This window comes from Chionomys nivalis, chromosome 24 (genome assembly GCF_950005125.1).
Source record: "Chionomys nivalis chromosome 24, mChiNiv1.1, whole genome shotgun sequence".
Taxonomy (NCBI): domain Eukaryota; kingdom Metazoa; phylum Chordata; class Mammalia; order Rodentia; family Cricetidae; genus Chionomys; species Chionomys nivalis.
Genome location: NC_080109.1, coordinates 35,816,057 through 35,831,043, shown reverse-complemented (window position 1 = coordinate 35,831,043; position 14,987 = coordinate 35,816,057). Strand labels below are relative to the sequence as shown.

Below are 14,987 nucleotides of genomic sequence, written 5' to 3'. Positions count from 1 at the left end.
CGAGAAGCCCTGGATCCTATAACAGATAACCCTTGAGAAGGGACAGAACCTAATGACATTTAACTTTGCTCCATGCGTCCTCAATCTATTCTGATTGTTTTCCAAGCGTTCCTTTGGACGGCAGCACCACCCGTTCATGTCTATGAATGACTGGCTCACTCACCTTTTTTACTTCGTACTTAATGGCAAGTTTGACGCGACTCAGGGAAGCCTTGTGTCTGTGTGTCTCCAGGGGCTCTGCTGACTCCAGATCTCCGTTCAGAATGGCCTCCACTTCTTCCGAGTCCCGGCACAGGTCTTTGCATTGCATGGAGAGTTTCCTGTAGTCGTTCTAAAATGAGAGGGTTGGTATTTAATGTCAAGAATTTCTCTAATTCAGGGCCTGTGCCTGGGGATGATGGGGGAACAGATAAAGGTGACCCTGCCTGGGTAGGGTAGGCAGCCCCTACCTGGATACAAGGCTGCTTAAGGCAGACACAGCTGGATTCTCCTGTCCTCACTAAGTTTCCTTCTGCCCAGCTGAACGAGAGCTCTGAAACTTATATGGACATGATCTTACTTATATGTGGACTCTTAAAATGTCAAAGTCCTAGAAACGAAGAACAGAATGGTGCTTAGCAAGAGGCCAGGAGGTAGAGAGGCACAATATGCTAATCTGCTTGATTTAACCATTCAGTATTGTATACCTGTATCAGCATACTATATGGCATATCATAATATGGTCAATTATTATTTATCAAGTTCAAAGTGTAGCTGGGCCATAGCTCATAGTACAGGACTTGCCTAAGGTGCATTTGGTGCTGAGATTTTGTAGGGGTGTTTGCCTTTGAGATGGGGTCTTCCTTTGCCTTTGAGATGGGGTCTTTCTGTGTACTTCATACCAGCCTAGAACTCACCCTGTAGCCACAGCTGGCCTTAAATTAGAAATCTTCCTGGTTCTACCTACCCAGTGCTGTGATTTTAGGTGTGCAACATCACACCAGCTTATGAAAATAAAATTTCCACAAAAGAGCCAGGCATGAGAGCTCACAGGAGGAACACCACCATGAATTTGAGTCAAGCTTGGGCTATGTAGTGAATTTGAGGTCTGCCTGGGCTACTATGTAAGATCCCATCTCACCAAAAAAACCAAAAGTAGCTCCAACAAAAATGTGGTATGCACACAAGTCACTGGTTTGTATTAAATAACAACAGAAGTATAATTGCACATCCTAACACTACAAACACTCCTGCCTGTGGAGTCTGCAGAAATGCCAGGATTCCAGGTCCAGAGAGCAGAGAAGGCACCTCTCGCTGGATACTGGAGTTCCAAGCTGATTTAGAACACTGGGATTTTCTCTCTTCTGTGTTTTTTCGTTCCCTTTCTCCCTATTTTTTTCCTCTTTTATAAAGGCAATTAACTAGACCCAGAAAGGACCCTTCTGTTATATAAAAGTTTGTTATATGAAGGAAAAAAGAGACCATGGCTAAGTGCCGATACTGAATGCCAAAGTCAAAACAAGTTTTATCTCTTTGTATAAGCAATAGCTATTCTGAAGCTAAATTAGGGCCACTTCCATACTGAAAACTTTCTAGTGTGGCAGAATGATGCAAAAAGGCGACGTTATATGAAAATGCACCCCGTTTCTTATCTGCGGCATTGCGAGAAACACTGCCTCTCAAACCCAGATCTGTTAGTGCAGTGTCGGCGACACCAAGGACCCTGCCGGAAATGCAAGTCTTACATCCTGCCCTGAAGTAAAAACTAAGGAAGGACCCGGCAGTCCTATTCAGCTCAGAGTTTATGAATGATTGACAGTAACTGGAGAGGAGGCGGGCCTGTCCCAATAGAGAACCATCTTTCTGGTTCAGTTGAAGGGCATGCCATGGTTCCCTGCAGGAACAGAAAGAGAGAAATGGCTGATTCTATGGAATTGGATTCTCCAGGGTTACAGAGTATCAATACCTGAGAGAAAAGTTTCCAGGCCACTGGAACTAACACTTTGCTAAAAATAATCTGTGAATCTTTAATGCCATTTGCATATTTATTTGGTGTGATGGGTGGTTGGCAGCCTCCCTGTTACCTTCAGAATGGAGCTCTATTTTTAGCCCATTGGGTCCAGTTAAGGTACCACTGGCTGTCTCTTGGGGAAGTGTCTTACTTTCGGAAACCCCATTTCTACCTTGGCGGCTTTGACTAAAATTTTAGCCTATAGAAAAATTTAAGCCAGACACTCTATAACCATAGCATTTAAGAAGCTGAGGCAGGAGGATGACAAGTTGGAGGCTAGTCTGGGCTATATAGCTAGACCCTGTTTGAAAAAAATTTAAAAGTTAACCACATGACAATCTAATTGATGTACTTGAGAAAATAGAATCCCTTGCTTCAATGTGTTCTGAGATACTGTGTCTTGATAACTAAGTGATACTTCACAGAATTTCTAGGCTCCAAAAACATTATATTTCAGGAAGACACAAGGAATTCCAATTTTCTTCTCCCTTAAACAATGTGATTTGGTAGGCAGAAACCACACCACCAACTAAAATAAACAAGAAGAGGAGGTCGTTAAAGGATACGCAGACTGGAATAGTTTCCACTTCGATTATCAGCAAATGCCGACAAAGAACGTAACAGTTAATCCTCATGCCCTCATAAGGGAACAGATAAAATGAATAAAACCCCAGTTTCCATTCACACTGGCTCCATTAACATGATAATATTAATCAAACACGCAGTCTCTGGTTCCTATGCAGAGTGCGTGTCAGTTAAACGCCCATCTGCCTGCCGTTCCCCAGCTGGTATGGTGTTTTATCATGGTTTACAGGACTACATCCATGACGCTTCCATACACGCTCCTTTCCTAACACAGCCTTGTACATGGAGGTTCCTCCTGTCATTCCTCGGTTCGGGGTGTTCTATAGGATTTGGTGTAGCAGAGGTGGGTGGATCCTTTCTTTGTCTCTCGGAAGTCAGCAAGACTTCCGTGCTGTGAAGTTGTGACAGGTCAGGGTCGCTTCACTAGCTTTTAAAATCATCACCTGGAAGTTGTTCAGTTTAAATCCGGGTAATTTCTTACATAGCCTGACCGATCAATCAGTCAAGACAGAAACAAACAGAAAGCTTCAGGGATACTGTAAGTTGTAGGGATAACGTTTTGTTTGTGCAGATTAGACAGTTACTATTGGAAGATGTCTGCTGCCCAAGTACAGAAAACAATCAAGGAACAGATAATGCTGGGTTTTGATTTTTGTTTTAACACAGGGTCTTACTCTGCTTCCCAAGATGGCTTCCAACTCTAGGTCCTGGGGTCCTCCATCCAGCCTCCTTAGCCGCTTAGCCTACAGGCAGGTACCACTTCGCCTGGCCCCTGCTGAGTTCCTTGCTTCAGTCATGGCTTTTAGAGCTATCCAGAGTGCTCAGGAAAAGATGGAGTACTCCGAGTTCTTAGTCATCAGAGAAATGCAAGTCTAAACAACTCTGAGATTCCATCTTACACCTGTAAGAATGGTCAAGATCAAAAACACTGATGACAACTTATGCTGGAGAGGTTGTGGGGAAAAGGGAACACTTCTGCATTGCTGGTAGGAATGCAAGCTGGTTCAGACCCTTTGGATGTCAGTGTGGTGATTTCTCAGAAAATTAGGAAACAACCTTCCGCAAGACCCAGTAATACCACTTTTGGGTATATATCCAAAGGATGCTCAATCGTGCCACAAGGACATGTACTTAACTATGTTCATAGCAGCTTTGTTTGTCATAGCCAAAACCTGGAAACAACCTAAATGCCCCTTGACTGAAGAATAGTTAAAAAAAATGTGGTATATTTACAAAATGGAGTACTACACAGCAGAAAAAAATAAAGACAGCTTGAATTTTGCAGGCAAATGGATGGAGCTAGAAAACATCATTCTGAGTGAGGTAACCCAGACACAGAAAGACAATTATCACATGTACTCAGGTGGTTTTTAAACATAAAGCAAAAGAAAACCAGCCCACAAATCATAATCCCAGAGAAACTAGACAACAATGAAGACACTAAGAGAGACATACATGGATCTAATCTACATGGGAAGTAGAAAAAGACAAGATCTCCTAAGTAAATTGGGAGCATGGGGACCATGGGAGAGGGTTGCAGGGTAGGGGAGAGGCAGGGAGGGGAGCAGAGAAAAATGCAGAGCTCAATAAAAATCAATTTAAAAAAAGGAGAAAAAAAGAAAAACAAAAACAAAAGGATGAAGCACTCTGGCCAATGACACTCTTCCCTCCATTGACAACATCTGCATTGTCTGCTGGTCCACCCTGGGCTCCTCCCCACCGCACGCGGCTTCACGGCCCAGATCAGACCAGCAGAGACACCAAGCTGCTTTCAGTTTAGTTTTGTGGAGTCAGCTTCACAGCTCTTTCTCAGAACATGGTCTCTCTACCAAGTCAGGTGACCAGAGCAGAAACGAAAAACTCCAAGGACCTGTTAAACCTGAGGCAGAGCAATGCCGTCCAGTTTCATCACGGCTTCTCCACACCCCTTATAATGTATATGGTTTAATCTCCATTCTGACCATGTACCAGCTGGGTTAATCTGGGATTTCCTCAGCCTTTTCCTTAAGCAGAATCCTACCTTCTGTTTGTCCCGAGAGGACTAAATGCCAAGAGCATGCTTGGTATGCACCAGGAGGCTGAGACACGCGTCAGTGTCAGAAGGCATGTTATTTTGAACATAAAACCCAAGATCTGGGTGGAGAGGTGGCTCGCTCAGTGGTTTAGAGCACTAGATGCTCGTCCAGAAGGGCTGAGTTTGGTTCCCAGCACTCAAACGGCAGCCTGTAACTGTGTGTAACTGCAGTTCCCGGGGACCCCATACCCTCTTCTGGTCTCTGAGGGCGCCAGGCACACATGTGGTGCACATACATGCACACACAGGCAAAACACTGGTACACATAAAGTAAAAATAAATAAATCTTAAATAAATAAAACCTAGGCCCGGGAACCAAGATGCCGTGATGGGTTTAGTCAATATGACCTTGGCCTCTGTTTTCCTCCCGCTTATAAACTGAGAGGTCTGTCAGACAAGATTGTTCCCAGCATTTCCTTCTAACTTGTGGTCTTGTTCCTTCCCCTTTTCCTTCTAGGTCTACTATGGTAGGAACTGAAACTGCTTTCTACTCTGAAGGAAAAGTAGAGGCACAGGGAGGGGGGATCGCTTGCCTTTCTTTTATTTGTTTTAACCAGAAAAGTGCATCACCGGCCCAATTAGAATCTTGCAATTCCTACTTGTGTTCTTGTCTCTAATAAATGGCAGGCTCCCTTGCCATTGACTGGCGGATGATGAGATCCCAGTCTCTATTTCTCAGAACAGCGATAGACACCATCTGCACAGCCACGCTGCTCCGTGAATAACACGCCGCTGGCTAGCCTCGATCAGTTCCTCTAAATCCGTGACCTTGAGGGCTCAGGTTCCTGAGACAACGACCTTCTCATGTTCTCTGTACTCCCCGAGGAACTGTGGGGAGTGAGGCAATGGTGAGAAAATGTGCCTTCCAGGTCAGTGCTAAGACGCTAGAACAGGTGTCTGGAAGGGGAAGACATCGCCCGTGCTTCACCAGGGAGCAACACGCTGTTTCCTCATTTTCAGGCCAGGACTCCGAGCTGAAAATCCCTCTGGGAAGAAGTACAGCGAACAGCACAGAACAGGGCGAATTAGGTTACCTGCTTTCCTCAGGAGCCATCTTCGCTCGTCCCATCCTGTCAGGGACCGGACGGCTGGGCTAGGTCTTTGGCTGCCTACAGCCCCGACAGATGACAGACCGGGGTGTGGGGTGAGAGGGTAAAGGAGAGATGGGATAAGAAGGAACCGAAAAAGATGGCTCAGGATGGGGAAGACAAGGTGGGTGGTGAGGCGGAGTGACTCTCCAGAGACCGACTCCCGAGGAGCTGCTGTTCCGGCTCACAAGGTCTCTGTGACTCTCAAGCTCGCTCTGTAGGCTGGACTGGGGACATCTGAGATACAGATGGATTTTGCATAGCCTCGGCTATGGTGTCTAGCCTTGAGAACTCAGGCGTGTTTTCCCCTGCTTTGCTTTTTCCCTTGTCGTGTTTTCCCACCTCTGGAAGGTTCTCAGAGGTGACCCTTCCCGTCAGAGTAAAGGAGATTCCAGTCTAAGCATTTCCAGCGTGGATTTAGCTGGCTGCAGGGGAAACTATGAATAACAAATTCTCTTCCATCACTCCACCAAGGCGACTTCTCTGTGTGGAACAGCAAACATCACCATCTTTAGTAAATTATTAAAATGTAATCTGAGAAAATATTCCCTTTTATAGAAGTTCTCTTGCAGAGTTTCAACATATATCAAAAAAGTACATAAAGCAAGTTTCTGTAACATTTGAAGTATCAAATAAACAATTTAGAATTATGGTTTTATGACTATCTCAAAAATAAAGAAATGATGTTTAAGAGTATTTTGCCCAGATATTTTTCTACTCTCCCTGATAAGTTTGAAGCTTTAAACATGTTCTCGCTATGGTCTGTCTAAAAAGTTTTCAAGTTTGGTGTGGTGGTGCATGTCTGTAATCCAAGGCCTTGAGAGGTGGAGGCAGGGGGATCAACAGTTCAGGGTTATCCTCAGCTGCACAGCAAGTTCAAGGCTAGCCTGGGCTACATGAGACCCTGTCTTAAAAACTCAGATGTGAAACAAAAACAAATTTCATCTTGAATTTGAGGAAAGAACTGTTTTCAAGTGGTCCATAATAGATGTCCTTACATAAGCAAGACTTATTTTATTCTTCAAATTCCCCACATTTCCCCATCTTTTTACAACAAAACATTCAGATTTATAAAGAATAAACCATGAATAGATTAACAAGATTCTTACACCAAGGCCAGAACTCCTCCAAGACACAGCGAGGGTGGGCAGACAGATTATAGACTGAAGGTGGGCAAGCTAATTTGTGCTGTTTTCCTGAAATCCTCGAGAAAGTAGATTTTCCTTAGCTTGAGTTATGTTGCCAACTGCGCTTGAATCCCCCCAACTTAATTACAAAAGTATTTATTAAGACGTGAAGGGCAGAACAAACACCCATTCTAATGCTATTACTCTGCTAAAAAGACTGGATGCTGAGGAAGAAGGGCTTGTAAACACCTCCTCGCCTAGAGAGCAGGCGAGCGGGAATGGGCTGCCGAGAACTGGCGAGTTTCACCTTTGTGACAAATACCCACTCTACCCTAGTTTTAAGGACTAGGAGCATTTAAAATGCATAGGAGGGGTGGCATTGGAATACAATTTTTAAAATGCTCTATGACGAATATAGGATTTTCATAAAATAATACTGATTGACAGAAAAAGGTAACCCATTAAGAAAACCAGTGAAACAGAAAAGGCCCCATGACAAAGCAAACCATTTTGCAGTCCTTTGTGTTTCTGGACTGACCCAACAGTCAAGAGCTCACCGCTCTAAACACGTTCATGGAATTCAAGGCAAGGCATCTGTCCCATTAATGAAGCAACTTTAATATTAACAATAGCATAACTTTGGTAGTATTCTATATTTGCTTTTTTAATTGATTCAGGTAGGGTGCCCAGTCTTGACTTTGCCATATGACACCGCCATCTACAAACATGTCAAGTAGAAATCATAGCTTTCCTGGGAAGCACACAGCCTATGAAATGCATGCTGGACATGGCTACATCTAGAAATACATGAAGGCTCGGGGTCATGAGTAGAACTTCAAAGAAATGAACGCTTCATCCGAGACAAGAAAGAGAAGCCCCCCCCCCCCCCCCCCCGCTTTCTGACTTGGTGATACCATGCAACAGAACAGAAAGAATCTGGAAAGCAGACAGTCTTGTCAAATCTCTCTTTCATCAAAGGGAGACACAGAACTTGTGGGTTTTCAATACTTATCCAGGACACGGAGCAGCCATCATCACAACCTCTCTCTAATGCTGTGTGCTATGTTGTCACCAAAGAGTTTGCTGCAGCATGTCACTGAGAGGAGAAAAGCCACAAAGCAAGGCGTGCTGTAAGCTCAGCATTTGGGAGGCTGAAGCAGGGGGATTGTTGTGAGTAGCTGGCCATCATCAAGAGCTATGAAGTATGAGGACAGCCTAGGACCCTGTCTATACCAGAAAGAAACTGGACCTGGTAGCACATTCTTGTCAACCCAACACTTGGGAGGTTGAGACAGGAGGGTTGCTGTGAATTTGAGGCCAGCTGGAGCAGTAAAGTGAGGATCTATCTTAAAACAGACAAACAAACAAAATCCCAACAGACACGGGGCAGAACTGACACTTGTGCATAGGAGAAGCACAGCAGGCAGGGGGCTTCCACTGGCCTACCTTGAACTCCTTCTCTATGTTAGCTAGCTTGGCCAGCTCATTGCTGAGTTCCAGGGCCGTGAGCACCGGGTCCTCGCTGGAGAGCGACAGGTATGCAGGGCTGGCCAGTCCCTTGTAAGCGTTGATCCGAGACCTCGAGTGGCTGAAGGCATCAAGCCGCTGCTTCTCAGCACAGTCAGCACAGCGACAGAAGTAGTCGTGGGGCCGCTCGATGCGCGCGCCCTTGAGCAGCAGCAGATGCACCACCTCGTATTTATGGCAGTGTGCAGCCAGGATGATGGGCGTGATGTCAGGCGAGAAGCGTGTGCCATCCTCATCATAGGCATAGAAGTCATCGTCCCGCAGTTCCTGCTCGCAAGGGCTAAGTGTCAGGCGCCGGCTGGCCGCAAAACCTGGGTGTCCCAGGATGGCCTCCACGATGCGCACATAGCCCTTGCTGATGGCTAGCAACAGTGCATCACCTATACGTGCCAGGTTCTCCTTCTTCAGCAGCAGCTCAGTCACCTCCAGATGCTCATTGCCGACAGCCAGCTGCAGTGCATTCTGGCCCATGTAGTCCACACAGTTGACGTTGAGCGTTTGGGACTCCTCCAGCATCTTGCGCACCACCGGGATGTTGCCGTACTCTGCAGCGTCTAGGAAGCGCTCCTCCTCGGCTGTGAGGCTGGGCCCACGAGAACCAAACATGAAGGCCGGGCCACGCACCGCTTGGCGCCGGCCCTTGTCACGCATCCCTGCAGTGCGCCACCTCGACGGGCTGCCCTCCGAGGACCTGATCAGTGGGGTGACAAAACAATGTGGGACTTTGAGGTCTGTATCCTTCTCCCCCAGCAGACCCGGCTGCAGACCCAAAGCCAGGGAATGGCTGGGGAAACTGCTAAGATCGACCACCCCAGCTACCCCTCACCTAACACAGGCTGCCTGAGCTTCAGGGAAGAGCCCATGGCCCTTCCCAAGAGCAGGTCCAGTTCATTCTGCCTTCGGATGGAAAAATAGCGGAATCATTTTCATGCACATACCCTTTCCTAGTCAAAAACACAAAAGAACAAAAAGCACTCCATACCACTCTGTACCCTGCCGCTTCAGCCTGGTTCCTGCTGTTAAACAGCTTAGTGACAGACACTTGGCTTAGCACGTCTGAGGACTTGGATTCAGTCTCCACTATCACAAAAAGAAAACCCATCCTAGGAACATTGTCTATGGACACTCAGCACCCATGCCCCAGGCTGGAGTACCCAACGGAGGTTAATTTTTGTCAAGAATCAGGACAGAATAACATTCTAAACCAAAATTATACACGCAGCCCAGTATTAAGTCGAGTATCATCTCCCAAGGCCTTAGCTTTAACTTTTTCCTTCCCCCACCAAAGGTCGGTTTGTTTGCTTGTCTGCTTGTTTGTTTTACAGCATTCATCTTTGCAGTGACCTAGACAAGATTCACCAAATAGAAAACCCAAGCATCAACCTAGATTCACTTCATTGAATATAACTCTCATTGTAAGGGCTGATTAATTACTAAATTACACATTCACCTGTAGAACGAGAAGGAAATTGCTTGACCAGTAGATTAAAAATAACTAGTGTTACTTCACGAACATCGCTCCAGGTATGGCTCCTCGGGCCAGAACGATGTGCCCTGCAATCCTGCCACCAGCCACACCAGCTGAGACCGAACTGCCTCAAAGCCAATGCCGTGAACTGGTGTGTGCAGTCTGGGTAATTGATTTTATTTCCTGGGCCTTCTTACCCCATATGTAAAACCCGGGGATCCTCCTGCTGATCCCAGAACTCAGAAAGCCAAGACCTTGTCTCCTCAAAAAGAAAGGAAGGAAGGAAGACATTTTAAAATAATAAATAATGCCAGGCATGGTGGCACAGACCTATGGTTTCAGTTACTAGGGAAGGAATTGAGGAGGGGGGGGCGGGGAGGGGGTGTTAACACACTTAAGTTCAAAGCCAGTCAGGGCAACTTAGTAAACTCTGTCTCAAGGTAAAAACTAAAACAAGGTCTGGGGAAACAGATGAGCTGTAAAGCAATTGTTTAGTATGCACAAGGCCCCAGTTTCAACATCCGGTTCTGCAAAAATGGTGAACAAAATGAAAAGGCCCAGATTTTGTGAGTTTATAAATAAAAGCTTTTGTAAATGTTCTGAGTCTCTGAAAATTGCAAAATAAATTATATAATTTTCACATTGTGGTTCTCTGTAACAGCTCAATGACTGATACATTTTACTGGCCAAATATTGTACAAATATACAAATCTCTATCTCTACCTTTATCTAGTTGCATGAATTTTTTTCTGATTCAATGCTCAAAATAACTTTCTTTTAAAAAAACTGCAGATTTTTTTTCAGTATGAGCTATATCAAAAGATGTCATTTAAGCTTTTTTCCACATTACTGACTTTTGAAGCAAATAAACTCAACTTAAAAGTGTGTGGCTGGGGAAGCAGTCACTCTATTTCTATATATTTCAGAAACATCTCCTACCACTGAAAAATGTATTCACAGAGCTGGGGTTTGAAAATTCATGGGAAAGGCCTCCTTTCACCGGCCTCCCTGGGGGGCTGGCTAAATTAGGGAGCTTCCCCAGCAAAGGAAGTGGGGGTGCCGGCACCCAGATCGTCTCAGTTCTGTAGACTCCTGGGACACAGCAAGCCTGGCTGTCGGGAGCTGAGAAAAAAGGGGTGCCTAGTGAGGGCGTTTCTGCTGCCGAGAAAACAGGGGTGCCTGGTGAGGGTGTTCCTGCTGCTGAGAAAACAGGGGTGCCTAGTGAGGGTGTTCCTGCTGCTGAGAAAACAGGGGTGCCCGGTAAGGGCGTTTCTGCTGCTGAGAAAACAGGGGTGCCTGGTGAGGGTGTTCCTGCTGCCGAGAAAACAGGGGTGCCTAGTGAGGGCGTTTCTGCTGCTGAGAAAACAGGGGTGCCCGGTGAGGGCGTTCCTGCTGCTGAGAAAACAGGGGTGCCCAGTGAGGGGGTTCCTGCTGCTGAGAAAACAGGGGTGCCTAGTGAAGGTGTTTATGTACCCCAGGGCAGATCGTACTTCAAGGACATCCCACTTCCACGTCTGGATGGCATGGAAGGTCAACACTCCGAGCTTGAGAAAACGAGGCACTGTATTCTCAGCTGCAGTTTCCCTGGAACTCTGGGGCATGGGACTGAAGAACACGGAAGGGACTTCCACCTTGCTCTTGTGCCCGCATGCACAGTTTGAACAATTATGAGCAAGGTTAAGAATGTATAAATATTTGTGTCATTTAACCTTGTCATTGACAATTATTTAAAAATGTAGGTATCTTTGGTGACCACTACATTACAATCTTTCCGCAGTTAAAGACGTGGAGTGTAGGGGTAGGTTATGTAGGTGGGGGAACACAGGAAGGACTCAAGGTTGGTAGATGGTTTTCAGATGGGCACAAAGCAGAAAGTGGCATTCATCACAGAATGTACAGAAGAATTTCAAACCCTATAATGAGGGCTTTAGGAAAATCTTGTACTACTGAGGATGATTTATTGGTATTGACAGTACTAATTTCATTGGGTCAGTGCTCTTCCCGTTAAGTTATAAGTTGAGTTTGGAATGGCTAGAATTTCCATGTTGTATAAAAGGTCTTGTTTCTGCCATTGATAATATGTTGATATTACCTAAAGCCTAACAAAATATACATCCGGAGTATGTCTATGAAACTCCAACTTATACACATATGGATTATGTTTTTCTTTGGAAAATGAATTTTTATCATTCATCATAATGAACAAGATTTTTAATTTAATGACTTGCTTACAAAGAAGTAGCTATAAAGACGCTTACAATATTTTGCAAAAGAGCCTGAGTTGAGAATACTAGAAAATGACTATTTCATGAATTTTTCTCTTGGTATTTCTTAGTATTTTTAGACCCCTCCTTTTTCTTTTAAAGATTTATTTGTTTATTATGTATACAGTGTTCTTCCTGCACACCAGAAAAGGGCACTAGAGTCACCCTGTGGTTGCTGGGAGTTGAACTCAGGACCTCTGGAAGGGCAGCCAGTACTCTTAACCTCTGAGCCACCTCTCCAGCCCCTAGCTCCTCCCTCTTTTAAAACATGTCTCTCTCAATTACTCTCTAGCCAGGGTTATCCTGGAACTCACTATATAGTCCAGGTTGGTCCTGAACCCATGGTCATCTGCCTGCCTTAGTCTCTAAAGTACTGGGATTATAGATATGAGCCACCATGATCAGCTATATATATTTTAATTTTTTAAAGATGCGAGTTAAAGAACATGGTGCTGGGGAATACACATATCACCACACACCTGTCACTACTTTTTGTTGTTCTGTCGCTTGATTAGAGCAGCTAAAATCTACTTATCTGTCATGAGTCTCATTTACTGTACAATATTGCTACCTAAAGTCCTTGTGGTATAAACCAACTATCTTAGTATGTCAATGTTTTCCTTAATATTTATTTTTTCCAGAACCTTTAGCTCCACAATATATATCGGAGGGAAAATGTTTGATTTTAGTACTGTCGTGGTTTGAATGAGAATGGCCCCTATAGGTTCAGATGTTTGAATGCTTGGTTAATGGAACTGTTTGGGAAGGACTAGGAGGCGTGGCCTTGCTGGATAGGTATGGCCTTGCTGGAGGAGCGATATCACTGTGGGATAGCCTTTGAAGTTTCAAAAGCCCACCCCTCACCCCCCCTCACTGCTCCTCGCAGATCAGGATCTAAAGCTCTCTGATACTGCTCCAGATATGCCTGCCTCTAAGCTACCATGTTCCCCCCATGATGGGCATGGACTAACCCTCTGAAATATACGCAAATCCCCAATTAAACACTTTCTTCTATAAGAGTTGCCTTGGTCGTGGTGTCTCTCCACAGTGACTAAGATGAATTCTATACAGCGTAAGTCAGCCAAATGAGCCAGGCCCATGCTGTCTTTAAAAGATCCTGAATGGCTTAAGGGTGAGACCTGATCTCTCAGGCTAAACAAACTATACCTCACACGGTCACTTGAAAATGAAAGAGCCAAGTGAGCACTCCTTATTTCATGGGATTCACAGTAGGTGAATTCTCTAGCTTTCCTTACAGAGCTGAAATAAGCTTCCTTCCTTTGCGCCTATGCAGCGAAGTCAGCCTCCGTGGGTAAACAGGTCCAGAGTCAGAGGTGTTCTACATGTCACTTTCAGCGTTTGAAATAAGGCGAGAAGATGCCAGCCTCTGACAATGTTAACAGAACATCTCAGGATTTTCCTCTCCGCAGACTCTCAACCAATGGGTTTACCCACTCAGCACTTGGAGGGCGCTCTGAAGAGACTTTGCTCCCACAAAGGGTCTACCCACTCAGCACTTGGAGGGCGCTCTGGAGAGACTTTGCTCCCACAAAGCACTGGAGCAGTATTGACTGAAGTACAAATTCTGCAGGGCTGTGTTTGGGACCTTCCTTAGTGCTAAGGTGGACAACCTGAGCATTTGACCGCTGCAGACTGAACCCTCTCCCTCTCCTTTCTGCCGCTAGGACCATATGAGGACATGCAGGGAAAGGAGGTATCTGTTAGCAAGCCAGGAAGAGTTCCCACCAGAACCTGGCCATGTCAGCACCCTGATCTTGGAACTCCAGGCTCCAAAACGGTCAGAAAACGTTTTTCTGTTGAAGATACAATCCATGGGGCCTTATTGGCACAGTCAGAATTAACTAAGACCCTTTACATTTGCTTAAGTAATTTTTTTAGTGTTCCTTGGGATCTTTGGATTTGTACAAACATTTAAGCCGGTGAAAAGTTCTCCTGGGAACTATTTTTGTACGGCCATTGGGAACCTTCTGCTCCACTCCTCTCAGAAGCAAAAATACAAGCAACACTCCCCAGTTGTCATAACTTTCCATGGAGTCATCTGACCTCCCTAACATTGTTTCTACAACGGTGGCCTGACTTCTACCTGAAGCGTGGGCTAAGAAGCAGATTTTCTGTCTTATTCCAGGGGAACTGACTATTCTACATCTCCCAGGGGTGGGACCCTGGGATATGTATTTTAAATGAACCCCTTTAGTAATTCCTATATGCCGAAATATGGGACCCTGCACCATAGACCAGTGACCCTGGGTTATCAGGGTTTTCAGCACTTGTCACACTGGCCCTGTCAAAATTAAAGTTCAAATGCCGTATTTGAGTAGTAAAGACTAAAGGACGTATGACCCTATATCTGTGTAGTTTTTGCTGCTGTTTTGTTTGTTTCCATTGAAATTTTGATTTCCATAAGGTGATTGCCAGAGCAGCCTACAAAGTGTCTTTACCTGTGACCTTTCAATGGTGTGTTCTTGCTTCATCAATAAGATTTTACAAAGGTTACTGAATTAAAGAGTTGAAGATACTGAGCAGATTCAGCCGAGGATACTGATATATTAGGCCTTTCATAAGAGTTCAAGTGTTTTAAGCCATGGTGATCTGATAAGGTACATTGGGTTATTCTAATTCTTTTGTATTTGTTGAGGTTTGTTTTGTTACCGAGTATATGGTCAATTTTTTGAGATGGTTCCATGAGGTGCTGAAAAGAAGGTATATTCTTTTATGTTTGGATGAAATATTCTATAGATGTCTGTTAAGTCCATTTGAGTCACAACATCTGTTAGTTCCCTTATTTTTCTGTTGTTTGTCTGACCTGTCCAGTGTTGAAGTGGAGTGTTGAAGTCTCTCACTAT

General features: G+C 45.0%; 1 protein-coding gene across 3 annotated transcripts in view; it reads right to left on the bottom strand.

The window, feature by feature from the left end:
* Positions 1-14,987, bottom strand: part of Trpc3 (transient receptor potential cation channel subfamily C member 3) — a 68,139-nt gene that overhangs the window by 39,117 nt on the left and 14,035 nt on the right. For all 3 annotated transcript variants that reach the window (XM_057756927.1, XM_057756928.1, XM_057756929.1), the window contains exons 2-3: positions 8,311-9,082; positions 164-331 (exon numbers count right to left, since the gene is read on the bottom strand). In XM_057756927.1, the coding sequence (XP_057612910.1) occupies positions 164-331; positions 8,311-9,082 (940 nt within the window). The remainder of the gene's footprint in view (positions 1-163; positions 332-8,310; positions 9,083-14,987) is intronic.